Genomic DNA, 17092 nt, shown 5'->3' with positions numbered 1-17092 from the left:
ATTTTTGCTAAGACTAACTTTACAACTATTACTTATATAACTGAGGATACAATATTTAAACTTACCTCTATTAATAGCTATATAAGTAATTAGCGGGAGGGATTATTGTAACAAAAGATTTTTGTGTATTACTATTATGAGGTTACAGAGTTTGAATTATTTTAAACAAATTAAAATGGGAAATTGAAACCAGAAGAATGTTTATAGTAAATAATAATTTATCGTTCATGATATAGGAGACAATTTCAGACAACTTAATTAGTGAGGAGTAAACAATGCCTAGGAATGTCTATTGAAGTGTCTGTCCTGGTCTGAAGTGTGTGTCTGTATTGAAGTGTCTGTCCTGGTCTGAAGTGTGAAGTGTGTCTGTATTGAAGTGTCTGTCAGCACATTCAGCGTTTGGCAGCACATTAATGTACCACTTAAGTTATTAGCTGGATTCTCTTATGTACATAATAAATAAATTTTCACATTATTCGGTCGCTGGTGCCATTAAATGTGCAAACAACGGTAAATATGGGAAAATGCTTATCTTCCCTATGGGGTGGGGAAAAGCTTAAAGTATATGAAATTGTCAGCTATCTTGAAGAGAGGAGTGTAGTATGTATGTTGGAGGGTGCAATCCAAAGTGTGTATATGTGTTGATTGTGGGGCAATGAAAGGGTTGAATGTCGGAGGATGCTATCTTCTCCCTTTGATTGATGATCACACACGGATAATTTGGTGGTGGTGGTGGTTATGAATATTTTATGTAAACATGTGTTGAATGTTGTCATATTTTATGTAAACACATATTGAATGTGGTCATGTTTTAGAATATGTTGATGACGTGTTGATAATGCGTTATGATGGGATTCAGTTACTATTAATACTCAAACAAAAAAAAACGATTTTCCCATAAAATTTCGAATATGTTTATTACTTCAACAGAAATTGAACATGTTGGTTGAATTATAAATAGAGGTCAGGTTAGGCCGAGCTTCTATAAGACTGAGGCAATTAATTATTGAGTGGTGGTAGTTAAACCACTTGAGGAGCTCTAACATGGTACAATGGCATGGGGATTAGTGACTGGAAATTTGTACTGCCTTTTTCATTGACAAGTTATTTTAACTGTATTGCACTAATTCTTGCTTTGTTGTCTAGCACAATTTCTTTCTAAATCATTACATGTTTACATACATACAGACTGACATTTTATTTTTTCTCTTCCTCCATTAATTCTTTTTCTAATTGTTTAATTTTTGTCTGACAACCAAGGTGGGGCTTAGTGTACAATACTGGTGTAATGTGGCAGTTTGTTTATTGAGTTCAATTGGATGTGTGGTCCCTTTGGGCACAGACATGGGGTTGGGTTGGGTATTTTGACTTTGACTTGTAACAGATGTTTGGTCTGATGAGGCATATGGCCTGAGAAATTTTGACGGGTGTGTGGCCCTGAAAGATTTTGTGAAGAGCGTTTGGCTCTGAAGGACGTTTGATCCTTGCTGACATTATGGCCTTGTGGACCATGTGACATTCATGTGGACGTTTGGTCCTTGTGGACCATGTGACGCCCATGTGGACGTTTGGTCATTGTGGATATTTGGTCAAGGTGGACATTTGGTCCTTGCTGACGTTTGGTCATTGTGGACCATGTGACGTCTATGTGAACGTTTGGTCATTGTGGACCATGTGACGTCTATGTGAACGTTTGGTCATTGTGGACCATGTGACGACTATGTGAACGTTTGGTCATTGTGGACCATGTGACGTCTATGTGAACGTTTGGTCATTGTGGACCATGTGACGTCTATGTGAACGTTTGGTCATTGTGGACCACGTGACGTCTATGTGAACGTTTGGCCATTGTGGACCATGTGACGTCTATGTGAACGTTTGGTCTTTGTGGACCATGTGACGTCTATGTGGACGTTTGGTCCTGGCAGACAGAGGGGACGCCTTCTGACTGTTCTGTTCACAGGTTCCAGAGTTTGCTGCACCGGACTGAACATACTTGGATATGAAGATTTTACAGGGTTAAAAATGAGAGCTCTCAAAACTTTTTAATTTTATATCTTTTGTCTGTACCTTTTGATTGCCTATTCATTTATGTTGTAATGTTTAGACATTTATTAACTTTAAATTTTAGATGATGAAGACAGCGAATATGGTACTACTGTAGAATTTTGATCAATACAGCCATGAAACGACGCTGATGACTTTGGGGCTAATCGGGATGCACCAGCATGTGATCAGGCAACTGGATCAGCTACGTCGGGGACGACGCAGGGTCAGAATGGCCGAGTTAGGAGACTTCTGTGCTACAAATGTCAACTGTCAAATATAGTACTGCAATGTGTCAATGTCACTGTCAATGTCTTCCGCTCCCGCCCTTTTCATATTGTTATTAAGTTACTAATTTAAGCGGGAAGACATATTTGGCCCTCACATACTTGAGGTTACACGTGTTGTAGTCGATGTGATTTGTTACTAGGTTGTTAATAGATCATTATTAGCAAGTTATAAAGTAATTTAAATGTTTTAATTAATAAATAATGTGAATTGGTTAAAAGAGCTGCTATAATTAACACTGAGTAAATACCTATATGTGTTTTCGAATGTTGTTGGTGTTTTATATAAGTTTCTAGTTATTTATACTTCATATTATAGTTATTTAGATTTTTAATAAATAAGATTGTATTTGTAACATTAGTGTTGTATAGTTTTATTTTCATATTTCACTTCTGAAACCTAATTCTATATACAGTAACGTACTGTAGGAGTTACCGTTCTAGTTAGGAGAGCTGGTTTATTATACTGGTTACTGGTGGTAAAATATTTTTGCTTTCTATTTTTCTTTTCAAGGATAGAGGGTTCTATCTATTTCAGTCAAAAATACTAAGTGTAGAGACAAAATATTTTTACTGTTTTATTAATATAGAGATTAATTTAAATTATGTTGAAAAAAACAAAACAAAATTCATAATTTTTCAAAACTTTTAAGAACTACAGATTTTCACCATTTCACTCTCTGAGCCTTATTTTTATTATTGTTTATAATTGTACTATACATTTATATGCAAATCAGGAGAATTAATAAAAATAGTTAGAATCTCACGAGGCATACAAAAATATAATCATATTTTCCCTGGTATCAAATTTTCAATAAGACGCAGTACTTATGCAACTAAGTACTCCTACAAATAAGTTTATAGTGTAATTTGTTAAATCTTTAAATAACGAATTATAGTAAAAAACGTTAAATGAACAGAACTTAAAGAGAGAGGAGTACCCCGATCGTATTATGAACACGTTTTCAGTAGTGCCAAGTCCTAAAGTATCTGATAGTAGAACCATACAACGCAACTCTGTCAGTTCATCAATTAATAGAAAATACTGACGAAACCTTCTGCATAGATAATGAAGCTTTATATGACATATGTTTTCGAACGCTTAAACTCACACCTACTTATGGAGACTTAAACAATTTGGTATCCGCAACAATGTCAGGTGTCACCACTTGTCTTAGGTTCCCAGGGCAGTTAAATGCAGATTTACGCAAACTTGTGGTAAATATGGTTCCTTTTCCACGATTGCACTTCTTTATCCCGGGATTTGCGCCACTCACGACTCGAGGCAGTCCGCAGTATCGATCTCTATCAGTGCCAGAGCTTGCAAGACAAATGTTCGACGCGAAGAACATGTTAGCTGCATGTGATCCAAGACACGGTCGATATCTGACAGCTGCTGCTGTTTTTCGAGGTCGTATGTCAATGAAAGAAATAGATGAAAATATGCTCAATATACAGAATAAGAATAGTAGTTTTTTTGTAGAATGGATTCCGAATAATGTAAAGACAGCCGTCTGTGATATACAACCACGAAAGTTGAAAATGTCGGCAACTATAATGGTAAATACTACAGCAATTCAAGAGTTATTTAAGAGAATATCAGAGCAATTCGCAGCTATGTTTAGGCGGAAAGCATTTTTACATTGGTACACTGATGAAGGCATGGATGAAATGGAATTCACAGAGGCCGAAAGCACGTTGAATGATCTGGTATCAGAGTACCAACAATGTCAAGACGCTACGGCGGATGATGAAGGCGAATTTGATGAAGAATTGGAAAATTTGTGACATTCTTAACGCTAAGTTTTAAACAAAATTTTTACAAAAAATATTTAAAAATAGCTTGTATTTTTATTAATTATTCCCAATCAACATTTGATAAATAATATAATTATAGATGTATTGTATTTAAACACATTACATGCTGCATTGCGGATATTAAATGTCAAAGTAATAAAAAATTAAATAAAAAAATAGTAAAAATTCTATATTTTGAAGCCAGTCGTGCCGCAGGGGTACAAAGTTACTTAACGTGATTGGCTGTGGATTCGATCCCCACTCGAGGAAATTGAAATTAAATTTATATTTTCATTTTAACACTAGGTTCAGCTGTGTGCAGGATACAGGAGGTGATAAATATTTGTCTGATTGCTGATACTAAACACGATTAGTTAAAACTTGACATTCGTCTAATTTAACCTGTGACGGTTCTTAATCGTTATACACGTACATTAATGTAGAGAAATAAAATATTTTATTTAAGTTATATTTATTTTTATTTTATTGCACTTCAATAAATAAAAGTGAACACTGATTTTTTATTCCTCTAACCCTTCCTCGCCCTCTGCTTCTTCGTCAAATTCTCCTTCGTCATCCGCAGTGGCATCTTGGTATTGCTGGTATTCTGATATCAGATCATTCATATTACTTTCTGCTTCAGTGAACTCCAGCTCATCCATACCCTCACCCGTGTACCAATGCAAGAAAGCTTTCCGCCTAAACATGGCAATGAACTGTGCTGCGACTCTTTTGAATACAATTTGTATAGCTGTAGTATTCCCGATAAATGTTGACGACATTTTTAAGCCTCGTGGTGGTATGTCACATACAGCAATCTTGACATTATTAGGGATCCATTCCACAAAATATGTGCTGTTCTTGTTCTGGATGTTCAATATCTGTTCGTCAACTTCCTTCATAGACATACGGCCTCTGAAGATTGTAGCAACTGTGAGGTATCTACCGAATCGTGGATCACACGCCACCATCATATTTTTCGCGTCAAACATTTGTAAGGTTAATTCTGGTACTGTGAGAGCTCTATACTGTTGAGAACCCCTTGACGTAAGAGGAGCAAATCCTGGTGTATAGAAGTGAAGACGAGGAAATGGTACCATATTGACGGCTAGCTTACGCAAATCGGCATTCAGTTGTCCAGGAAATCGTAAGCAAGTCGTTATACCTGACATAGTAGCGCAAACCAGATGATTTAAGTCGCCGTAAGTGGGAGTGGTGAGCTTAAGGGTCCTAAAGCATATATCGTATAAAGCTTCGTTGTCCAAACTAAATGTGTGATCTGTATTTTCTACTAGTTGATTTACTGACAGTGTGGTATTGTAAGGTTCTACGACGCAATCTGATACTCGTGCGCTCGGGAATACGGAGAAAGATAGTACGATACGATCGGGATATTCTTCACGGATTCGATTGATTAGGAGCGTGCCCAATCCTGAGCCGGTCCCGCCACCCAGTGAGTGACTGACTTGAAATCCCTGCATACAGTCACAACTTTCAGTTTCTCGTCTTATCACATCTAGAGAAGAATCTAAGATTTCAACGCCTTCAGTATAATGCCCCCGTGCCCAATTATTGGCTCCACCTCCTTGACCGTAGACAAAGTTATCGGGACGGTAGAGGCAGCCAAAGGGACCAGAACGCACAGCATCCATAGTAGCTGGTTTCAGGTCAATCAAAACGGCCCTCGGTACGTATTTGCCACCGCTAGCCTCATTGTAATAGACGTTGATGCGTTCAAGTTGCAAGTCGGAATCACCATGGTAGCAGCCACTTGGGTCGATGCCATGCTCATCCGATATAACCTCCCAGAACTAAAAAAAAATGGCTGCATTATTTATCAATTCAAAGTTAATTTCACATTTATTTATCAACATTGAGATTCGAAATAATTTGTGATGATATTTAATGTTCATTGATTCTACATGCAAATATTCGTAGTTCAATTGACACTCTAGAGAATATACCTATATATTAAAAATAATCTGCGTTAACCGATTTCTTGGAAAATAAAATGGAAATAAGGCGTTAGATTGCGCTTCAAAACATTTTTTCATCGCCAGGACACCTATTTTATCCACATATCTCTATGTGCGGACAAAAATTGGGGATAATACAAGAAAAGCATAAAGTAAAAACAATCTGCAGGAGATATTCAAAACTCACCTTCCCTCCAATCTGATTCCCACACGATCCCACCTGAAGATTGATGATTTCCCTCATATCGTCAATTTATAATATGGAACCAGATGCTAAAAATACTTGTTAATTTCTCCAAAAAATATATCAAAAGGGCCGTTGGAAATTGTCGCTTAACATTAACCTAAGACTAATAAAAAAAAATACAAAAAATCTAAATTCACAATGTGCGCATCGTATGTGAGATTTAGAATAAATGAATAAAAATCCAACCTCGGTTCATTTTTTCGAATTTTATGATAGAACGGTGTTTTATTCTTAAAATTTAAAATTTTCTAAAATATATTGCAAGTAATCAACCTCTTTTTATATTTACAATATTTTATACATATACATATGCAAAATACAAAAGAAAAATAGTTTTTATTCACACATTAAGAAAGAAAAACAAAAATAGAAGCATAGGCGCCGTCGTTTACCAGCGGGACGTGGCTGTACGCGACGGTATTGAGTTCGATTCGTACTCGATAGAATATCTTTTCCTTATTTACATTACAGGATACAACGTAAAGATTAAAAAAAGGTATCCAAATTTTTACGCCGTGGTGGCGCAGTGGCACAATGGTGTGACTGTAATGCGACAGTTGTGGGTTCGATCCCCAGTCGAGGAAGTGAATATTTATTTACGTTTATATTTCCATTTCTTCGCTCCAGCAACGAGCCAAAGCGCGGCGTTAAGTTCCGCTACTCAACATGCAATGCTTCCAGAATTCGCCGGAAAGTGGGGAATGGGGTGTGTTAACACTATGTTCCCTTAAAAAAGGCTCTGTGGGAAGATTTAATTGGTTTATGAATGGGATTAGAAAAGATTGCAGTATTAATAGATACATTTATGTACGTGTCTGTATAAGTCTTAAGCGCCATCTTATAACATTTCCTCGCACCACAACCCATAAAGAATTTCCACAGTTTTCCCGAAAGTTCGTTCCACTAGCGCAAGATGGCGCCACGAGGCATAATCTTGTTTTGTTTTCCTCCCAGATTGTCATAGCGGTCATGGCGCTCGGTCGAAATGTCAGCGAGGTAGCGAACAATTATACAACGTGAACGCGATAATTAGTGAATACTGTATGATGTAGCCGTGTTTCATGTGTTTGTTGTGCTCGGGAGCGCCCGCGGCGCCATGTCAGTGGCCGCAGGGAGCGCGACTGTTGACAGGAAGGCCTACGAGGACAGCACCGACAGCGACAATGAGACCGAGAGGAAAGCTCTCCTGCGGAGGATATCCACCAGCAAATGTGTTGGCAGACTCGTGAGTACCCCAGCTCAATTCTATTTGGCGTATACATGTATGGGCGTGCCAGCTGCGCGCGGGGCAGGGAGCCATGTGCCCGGGCGCGAGCGGTGATCAATTTTTTAACGATACAGTTTGTTTGGCCACAAATAATGCGCTGACCTATTTAGAATCGAAAATAAATAAGATTTCATGTTAAAATACATCGGTTTCATTTTATTTTTGGATATATTTCGCTTGCGCTCGAACGTACATTTCAAAATGTCTTAGGTTTTTTTTATTCTGCCTTGAACTCGAAAAGCGACACAAAGGTTTCTATTGTTACAGCCTTGTTCATACATTTATAATATATTAGACAAACAATATGGACTTCAAGTGCAAACAAATATATTTGTATTGGAAGCGTAGACACATAATGTATAAAATAATAAAAGTGAAATAAAAATCATCATTAAAATAAATATAATTATAAAAATTAATAAATAAAAATAAAATCATTCATAAGTCAATTCACACTTTCAAAGCATTTTTAAAAATGAACGCTATAATATGTCATTATGGCCCCGTAACATATGACCTTATTATGACGACTGCCTTTTGTTATGCTTTTAATGAAAATAAAAAAAATGGCTTCCTCATTTCCCGCCCTATTCATGAAAAATACTTATAGCCCGTTGGATGTGAATGTCTATTCTTTAATAGAATATAATGTTGAAATCTTTTAAGTTTTAAATTAAATAAATTAATTAGATCTACCTTTTCATGTGAGTATACATTTATTTTAATGAAATATATTTTTTTGAATTATTTTTTTAGGTAACATAAAGCAGAAGTACAGTAGTTTACGCTTTTAGGCGCGAATTTTTTTTCTACGCCCCAATAATAATTGCAAGGACACAGATTGCGAGTCAAATTCGTACAAATTTCATGGTAGAACAATGTCTTAAATATAGGGAAATATATTTTAAAAATTGACAAACAACAACGACAAAAAAACGAATACATAAACGGACAATAAGAAAGTATTTTAATAAGTAAGTAAGTAATAAGAAAGTTATTTTTTATGTATTTTTTGCGCTACAGAACCCTAAATAATAAAAAGAAAAAAAATGATATTGATTCATTTATAGTACTGAAAAATAATATATGCATTTGTATACATTTGCAGAGTATTTTAATATAAATATTAAGAATATTACGCATAATTAAAATAAATAGTGCCTTTTTTAATATATTATTTGCTTGAAATACCCTGCGGTTTCTGCACTTTGCGTAGAGCGGCGGCCATTAGCGATAAAAGCAATTACTTAATAATCCTATAAATGTAAATACATGATTTAATACTTAACGTTGTTTGATATAAACATTAATCTTTATTTATGGACGTTGTTTGAAAATATGTATATATATATTATGTTCTGTTTAAATTATATGGCGTTGAGTACTTCCACTCAACACGTAATGTCTCGAGAATTTGGCGGAAAGTGGAGAACTTAATAGGAATGAAGTGACTTAAGACAAGGTTCCCGGGATTCCTCTGCCAACTCTGCTATGTGTAAGTACGGCGAAACTCTACGCCTGGTTACCAGAGCTAGAGACCACAATCGTCATATTTACACCCTAATCTATATTTTCGTTAGTATATTATATTACTATGTATTTCTAAATTATAATTTTAAATTAATTTTATTTTATATTAAACACAAAAGAAAATTTTAAATGTACATTTTATCTTAAATCTAATCTCCCGAGTTGAACTGATTCGTTGTGGATGTGTGCATAAAGTAAGCAATCCACGTACTAATACTGTCTTTTGCTATTAGCGCTATTAATATACACGAGAGATGTTAGGAAAAACATATGTATAGATTTTTTTGCTTTTTCAAGCATATAGCAGAGTATGTAGAGGGAACCACAGTTTCCCCTCGGGAAAATTAATTATTTTCCATTGCTTCCCTCCGGTAACAAGATGTAGCGCGGGGCCTTTTACGTACTTGCAACGGCGCCATTTACATACTGCGCTCTAAAATTGGACAAAAAGTGGGCAACGTACTGTCTTAACACTAAGTTTCCTCTGCCTAACCTGCTATGTGCTAAATTAGGCGTGAAACTGTGTTTTATTTATTTATATTTACTCGCTTAAAATATCGTGTAGCAGAGTAAACTAAGCGGACGACACGCTTTACACCAGTAGAGTGAATAGTATATTTTCAAACATAGTTCATGTACCGTAATGGATTGTATCGACGCGCGTACTCGATGCTCCTTATATACTACAAAGCTTATATTGTTGAAAGATCGTTAATACTATATTGCTTGCTTTATTTTATTTGTTTATTGCGTTCACACGGTATCGCGCGCACAGCAGGGTAGGCAGAGGGAACCTAGTGTTAAGGCACTCCGTTCCCCACGTCAATCGTTTTGATATAATCCACTATATTTGCGTTCAGAGTGGCCTTGGGCACCTAGGCCCGTATTTATAGACCGATCTCAACTCCGACATCAATCTAGAGAGCGATCTTAAATTTATAAATGACAACGGCATCTCGAGATCGCTCTCAAGATTTATCTCATAATTGAGTGTTGTTCACAAATATGATATGCCTTAGAATGTTTTTATATGTGTCTAACTCAATTTTTAGCTATTTTCCATTGAACCCCGGGGCCAAACCCGCAAGTAAAAGCTAGTATATAATAAAATCAATAAACAGAGAAAAGAAGGCTGAAAATAAATATGAATTCTACGAACTTTGAAATAAATGACAACTACTCAGTTACTTTACTCACTCAAGTGTAAGTATTAAAAAATAATATTGCAGCTAACGAGCTTCTAAAGTGGATAAAATGGCCTGATTCTGTATCTCTGTACTGATTGTGTTCTATCCTAGTCCTAAGGATTAACTTGCAACGGATATAGTTTGTTGGTTTTTCTTTTAATTATAGGAAAATATTTAATTGAGTTTTTTTTCAATGCACGTATAAAGGAAAGTAAAAATATTTTTGATAGTAAAGGCGACAGTTGTGGTTTCGATTCCTGCTCTAGGGAATGACATTTTTAATATTTTCAGGTACCAAGGCAAAACGCGGCGTTGTTCCGCCACTCATCGTAACGCAATCCCTCGAGAATTCAGATGAAACCGGGGAACGGAAGTGCCATGACTGTAGGTTCCCAGGTTCCCTCTGCCTATCTAGTTGTGTGTGGGCTACAGCGTGAAGTTAAATATAAATGTAGATACTATAGTGGAGTGGTGCAGTAATTGAGCTTACGCGATAGATGGGGATTCGATTTTCTTAGGTCGAATACTTACGAATAGTTTTTCCTGCATTGCAGGTAAAGTACAGGGAACCTAGCATTAAGACAACTATGTTCCCAACTTTCCGCCTAATTTTTTCAGACAGCCTATAGAGTACTCTAGTAGCGGAACTTAGCGCCGCTCTTTGAAAGACTATTCAAAATAATTTGAAGCCATTGTGAATTGAACGTAGCTTATATTTCTTTGTATTCAGTGGACCCACTGACCTAGACTAGTATTTTTTACGCTACCGCAAAGTCGGAAAACTTTTGTACTCAAATATCCGAGATTTTAAAGTCGGTGTGATGATACTCGGAGCTTACGTAAAAACTCGGAGTTAGGGTTACCCATTGAGTTTTAGTTTTGTTTATATATTCTTTTTTGTTTTTTAAACTTCACGCTTTTCTTATTCTAGCTTTTCTTCTTCTATCTCTAGCGGGTTAGCCAGAGAGAACGGAGAATCGGACGCTGATATCTCTGCATACCAGGTTTGCCCCACTGACTGTCACCAACCTCTTCATTACATACATACATGCTTTCCGGGAGGTCTACATAGTTTTATATGACCTTCGTCCTGTATAAACGATAACGTAATCTTAAAGGTCAACCAAGGTCTCTCTCTGCATCTTTTGCTATTCTTTCGTTTCTCGACGTGCTCAATTTTTATTCTTGGTTTAAATTATTTAAAATCAATCGATGTCAACCCTAAGTTTGTATTGTAGCCACACAGTACTAGTAAGTGAGTCGCGTCAGTAAATGTATAATTATAGCTCCCCCTCATTTTCCTTTCAAGTGAGCGTTTTTCACTGCGACATTTAGAATTTCTCTTCTTTTAAATTTTTTTTTAAACATTAATTGTAACAGTTTTAAAAGTTTATAAGGTCAAGGTCTTTATATTTGTTTTTTATTATTTAAGACATTTTCGTGGCGTATTTTGATAAAGTTAAATGGGATAAGACTACAAGTGATTTAGCTCTATATTCCTTCTGTATACACTGCAAGAGGAGAAAAATGATAGAGTATGAGAAACAGTATCTTTTATATTTTCCGTTTCATTTCTCCCAATTCCGTCTTTCCTTTTCTATTATTTTTTTCAAGATTTTTCGATAAAGTATGAGTAAATTATATAATGTACGATCATCTGAATTTGCAGGCCTCTTGAGCTTAGAATGTTACAATATCTCATATACATTAGGAATTGTACGAGACCATAGCGAGAGGATTTCTTTAAATTCCTACGGGAAGAGGAAAAAAACTACGGATTTTCCATTTTAAGTCTTAAAGTCTATGCAAACACAGCTGCGGCGTACGTTTCGTCCCGGAGGCAGTCATAGCTGAGTAGGCAGAGGGAACCTGGAAACCGTAGTGTTAACTCGTAGTGTTAACCTAGTGTTAAGTCCTTTTTCCACCGGATTCTAGGGGCATTAAGTGTTGAGTGCCAAAAATACGCCGTTAAAAATAAAAATTTCATTCAGGATATCATTTCGATCACGGATCGAACTTGCAATTGTCGCGTTTACAGCAGTACGCTTGTGCTCCTGCACCACGATGGCCTCTATTAATATTTGCCATTGTTGACTGCTTAATAGACAACTTTTGTTTGTTTGTCTGTGCATTTGTGTATGCTATACTCAGAAACAGCTTAACCGATTTAAATGCAGTTTGTACTCTTGCATTTTGGCTTCTTTTAACATTTAGTGTTAAATTGGTTAATGGGATGGGTAAACAAAAAAGGTATCAATTACAAGTATTTAGTTTTACTAAATTGCTCCATTTTTTAAATTAAAATGACTGCAACTTTAATTTTTAAAAGCTTTTATTTAAATGTATGAGAATGTTATGTTATGTAATGAGAATTCGAAAGTAATTTAAATTAATAAATAAATAATAGTGTAGTCCAAGCAGGCGAAGCCGCGAGCGGATCGCTAAGTCTATTGTTTTATTTATGTAGGTACTGACGCCCAAGCCTAATATTACGGTCACCGCCCCCAGTCGGTGTATTAAATCACGGCAAGCGAAACGTTTTACCTAATTGCTGTAACTAGACACCGGGGACCTCTCGTGTGTTTACTTTGAACTAAAATATATGTATAGAATATACCACATTCTGGTGGTCTAGGACAGAGGAGAGAGGAGGAGGTTACAGGTTCAAGGATTCGTGGTAGATATAGAAGTATAAGTAAGTAATATCATCGTAGTATATAGCTATGTGTTTCCTTATAAACGCTAGGGTTGTGAGTTCGTTTCCCACTCGCTGGCGTGATCTGTTTTCTTTGCTTCGCCCTCGGAGAGTGGGAGTGTCTTAACATTTTCTCTGTCTTCACTGTTTAGGTTTTAGAGTCCCGTACCTCAAAAGATAAAAACGGAAGCTTTCTTGGATCATTTCGTTGTCCGTCGTATCGAGTTGAAAATAAACAATACAATTTTTGTAGATCATTTCATACAAAATGAGTGCATATGAACGCACGCTAACTCAAGTTTGTCTTCGTTTATAAGTAATTGTGACAATATTGTCATTTTGTACTAATTACCTGCAATTATTATTATTATACGGGGTGTAGCGGCGGTCTCACTTAAGCTAAGTGGGGCCATTTGAATAATTAATATGGCTGCACACATTAAATATCTATTAAGGAAATGTTCACAGTATTTGTTTAGACGTCAACGTCTTTCATAGCGAAAAAGCATTAAAAAAAGTTTAACGTCACGTCCGTTCCCCACATTCTGCGTGTTACCAGAGCGAGAAAATGAAAGTGTTAATATTTTACTTCCCCGAGTGGGAATGGAATTCTAGGGGTAAGTAGGGTTCAGTTCCCTCCTATCGCCAAATTTTAATTTTTATATTCCTTTATTAATGTCCAGTCTAGTCCAGTTAGGTCCACATACTGGAGACCTACTCTAAATTCTGTTATACTAGTATAATTACTCCAGTGCCGCCCTGCATCAGTCTCGCACGGTGAATATGTGTAAGATTGACAGCCGGATATCCGTGAGCAACGGGTACGTACGAGTTGACGGGAGTCAGGGAAAACAACGGAATTTGTAAACATTGTTTGTTTTCCTTATATCGATACTGATATTTGTGTATAGCCGTTTGTTTGGTAGTGAAGTTATTCTATACTTTAGTCCTATAAATATTATAATAGTTTTGAGGCCGTGACACGCGACACGGGTTGTGGGTTCGATTCCCACTCAGGAGAATGAAATATGTGGGTAATATTTCTCGCTCTGGTAGCTAGGCAAAGCGTGGGGTTCTGCCACATCATAACAAGCAATGCCCAGGCAGTTCGTAGGAAAGTGGGAAGCGGAAAGGCCTTAATGGGAACGGTGTGTTTTAACACTAGGTTCCTAGGTTATCTCTGCTCACCATACTATGTATGCGCGGGATTCAGCGTGAAGCTTAAAAAAATATGTATTATTTATTATTATTATTTATGGAGGTATTTTATCGCTGAATTATTCAGGAATATTTTGTTACAAAACTGCAACAGCCATCGTTTCTGGCGCCAAGTTGAAATTTGGCAGCTACAGCGACCATTTTGCTTGTAAGATATATTTTCAAATTTCATACATTTCTCTTGATGAAAACGAACTTAAGCCATGACCCTCCTGAGTAATATCTTTATAGTTTATTTTGGTTGTGTTTGAGAGTTATCCATTATTATTGCTTTTCAATTTTGAGTTCCAGTTTTAGCAGGATTTATTTAGATTCACGCTTCACGCTACAGGGTAGGCAGAGGGAACCTCGGTGTTATTAGCCAACTTAGCAGGCTCGGCAAAGAGTGCCTAATATTAAAACTCTCCGTTCTCCACTTTCCGTCAGAATTTGATACGTTGCAAGTTTTGTGGCGGAATTGACGCGGCATTGACGAAAAAAAATTTTTTATAAATATAGCTTTATGGGATTTGAACCTAAAAACACGTTTTTCAAGCATATGGCGAATATATTTTTAAATATATAAGAATAGTCTTTCTATATGCTTATGCATATAAAATTATCTTGTTACGCCGTCGCGTCTTGGCGTTAAAAATACAGGTTGCTTTCTCAGTGTGGCTAGACAAAGTGCAGCGTTGAGTTACGTAAACATGTACCGTCTATGTTGATGAAAACTGGTAATAAAGTAGCATTGACAAGAAATGTGAAAGGTGTATAATAAAGTTTTTTAAAATATTTTTTTAAACAGTTATCCAGCAGTATGGATAGGTAAATGTTTTATGTTCGATGCCGATCTTCATGTTTGTTTGTTTGCCGTTCTTTTCAGGTTTGTTTGCCGTTTCAGGCAGAGGGAACCTTGGAACCTAGTGTTAAATCGATCGTCGTCGTTCTCATTGAATCATATCCATTCTCCACCTAATTTTTGCAATGTGACGCTAAAAAAAATGAAGCATATTACTTCTATTTTGAATAAAGTTATTTGGCTTTGACCTACGCTTTCCCTTACGAAGGTAGGGAAAGAAATAAAAATGTAACAAATATTATTCCAAGCGTATATCGAACCTACAATCACCACGTTCACAGTTACACACTTCCACGATGCTGTCTAAAATAGTCCAGATGATACGTATCGCTATTTCTAATCTCGCATTCAATCATCTCGGTTCATTCAGTATATAGTATAGACCTACTTCACTTGTCTGTCATTGAGTAAATGAGGGATTGGCAGCTGTACTGTAGACTGCTAGCTGTAGGGCTGTAGGGCTGTAGGGCTGTAGGGCTGTATGTAGGGAGTGACGAGGGTGGATAATAAATATCTTGAGATTTTCTTATTCATATTGTTAGTACTGTTATTGAAGTTTTGATCGAGTGGTAATCTTTTTAAAATCAGTTGTGCTATATTATGCATACAGCAGGGTAGGCAGAGGGAACCTAGTGTTAGACACTCCGTTCAGCGAGTTGAGGCGGAACCCAGCACTGCGTTTAATGTATAAACTATTTAGCTTTACAATGTTAATATTAAATACCTACAAAAGGAACATCCAAGTATATATTTGAGTTTATGGAGGCCAGTTGTGCGAATGAATGTAAACACGACAGGTTATGGATTTATTTTGGAAATTATATATTTAATAGTTTTCTTTCCTCGTTCGTTTTTTTCCAAAAAAGGGTAGCGTTGAGTTCTGCCACTGAACAAGCAATGCCACCAGAATTCAGCTTAAAGTGAGTAATGGAAGTGTCTCAACATTAAGTTCCCAGGTTCCGTCTCAGTGTGAAGCTAAAAAAAACTAAAATTATAAATATTGTATAGTTAAAAGCCACCGTTCTTCACATGTCACGGGCGAGCGGCGCGTCCCGGACGTTTAGCAATTACGGTAACACGATCCCCGGCTGTGAAGTGTTGTACTCTAATGTCTTTTGGGGGTTATTGACCGGGATATATGTTTATATATTATATATATTGTGTAATATATATTATATTGTATTGTATAGTAGGTATTGATATTTTTACACTTTAATGGAGCATGTATTTTAAAGATGACAAATTTTCATTTTTAACCGACTTCTGTAAGAAAAGGAGGTTATCAATTCGACTGTTTTTTTTTTTCTTTTTATGTTTGTAACCTCATAACTTTTAACTGGGTGAACCGATTTTGATAATTTTTTTTTGTTTGAAAGGTATAGCTTCCCGAACAGTCCCATTTTTTTTTGGTCCATGTCTGACAATGGTATCCATGAGAAAATCACATAAGTCTTAAATTTGCATTATGCATGTGCGCGACTAATAGCCGAATAACTCAATGTCGCGCCAACCGATTTTGATGATTCTTTTTTTATTTGAAAGGATACACTTCAAGGATAATTTTGTGAAAGTTTGGTTAGGTTTCAATTATGGAATCCGGAGAAAATTGAGAAAGTTTGTTTTTTTTGGTAAAAAATTGATTATACTGTAATAGTTACAAGCAAAAACTTTTTAAATTGATGTCAGAAATGAGATTCCTGAACGTTGCATTTCTTTTCAACCAATCTCAAAAAAGAGGATGTTCTCATTTTCAACCAACTTCAAAAAAGGGAGATTCCGAATTTACCCGAATACTTTTTATGTATGTTCTTGTCAATATACCAAAATGTAACTTTGCACAAAAATAATAGCTAATTAAATGAAGTTTTACATAGAACAATCACAACCACTCGTTGACAACCACTACCACCACCATCACCACTCGTTCAAGAAGCATCATTTTAAGATCTACCCATCACTAAAAATCGTAAAATAAATTAATTTTTAACAAAAACAAAAACC

General features: G+C 36.2%; 2 protein-coding genes and 1 pseudogene across 4 annotated transcripts in view; 2 read left to right on the top strand and 1 right to left on the bottom strand.

The window, feature by feature from the left end:
• Nucleotides 1-1521: 1521 nt before the first annotated feature.
• On the top strand, nucleotides 1522-4174 carry LOC146534265 (tubulin beta chain-like; annotated as a pseudogene).
• A 477-nt stretch (nucleotides 4175-4651) lies between these two features.
• On the bottom strand, nucleotides 4652-6475 carry LOC146534264 (tubulin beta-4B chain-like). Its single transcript, XM_085192791.1, has 2 exons — nucleotides 6294-6475; nucleotides 4652-5941 (listed from the first exon to the last, which is right to left on the bottom strand). The coding sequence occupies exons 1-2, from the start codon at nucleotides 6348-6350 to the stop codon at nucleotides 4652-4654; spliced, it is 1347 nt and encodes a 448-aa protein (XP_085048917.1). The 5' UTR covers nucleotides 6351-6475.
• An 854-nt stretch (nucleotides 6476-7329) lies between these two features.
• LOC146534263 (diacylglycerol kinase eta) overlaps nucleotides 7330-17092 on the top strand; it is a 103504-nt gene continuing 93741 nt past the window's right edge. For all 3 annotated transcript variants that reach the window (XM_085192780.1, XM_085192781.1, XM_085192779.1), the window contains exon 1: nucleotides 7330-7578. In XM_085192780.1, the coding sequence (XP_085048906.1) occupies nucleotides 7450-7578 (129 nt within the window). In that variant the 5' untranslated portion in view covers nucleotides 7330-7449. The remainder of the gene's footprint in view (nucleotides 7579-17092) is intronic.

Source organism: Heliconius melpomene, chromosome 11, assembly GCF_056956725.1.
Source record: "Heliconius melpomene rosina isolate 202511_hmr_F chromosome 11, ASM5695672v1, whole genome shotgun sequence".
NCBI classification, from domain to species: domain Eukaryota; kingdom Metazoa; phylum Arthropoda; class Insecta; order Lepidoptera; family Nymphalidae; genus Heliconius; species Heliconius melpomene.
Note: the sequence above shows the minus strand (reverse complement) of the source record. Positions and strands in the feature narration are given on the sequence as shown.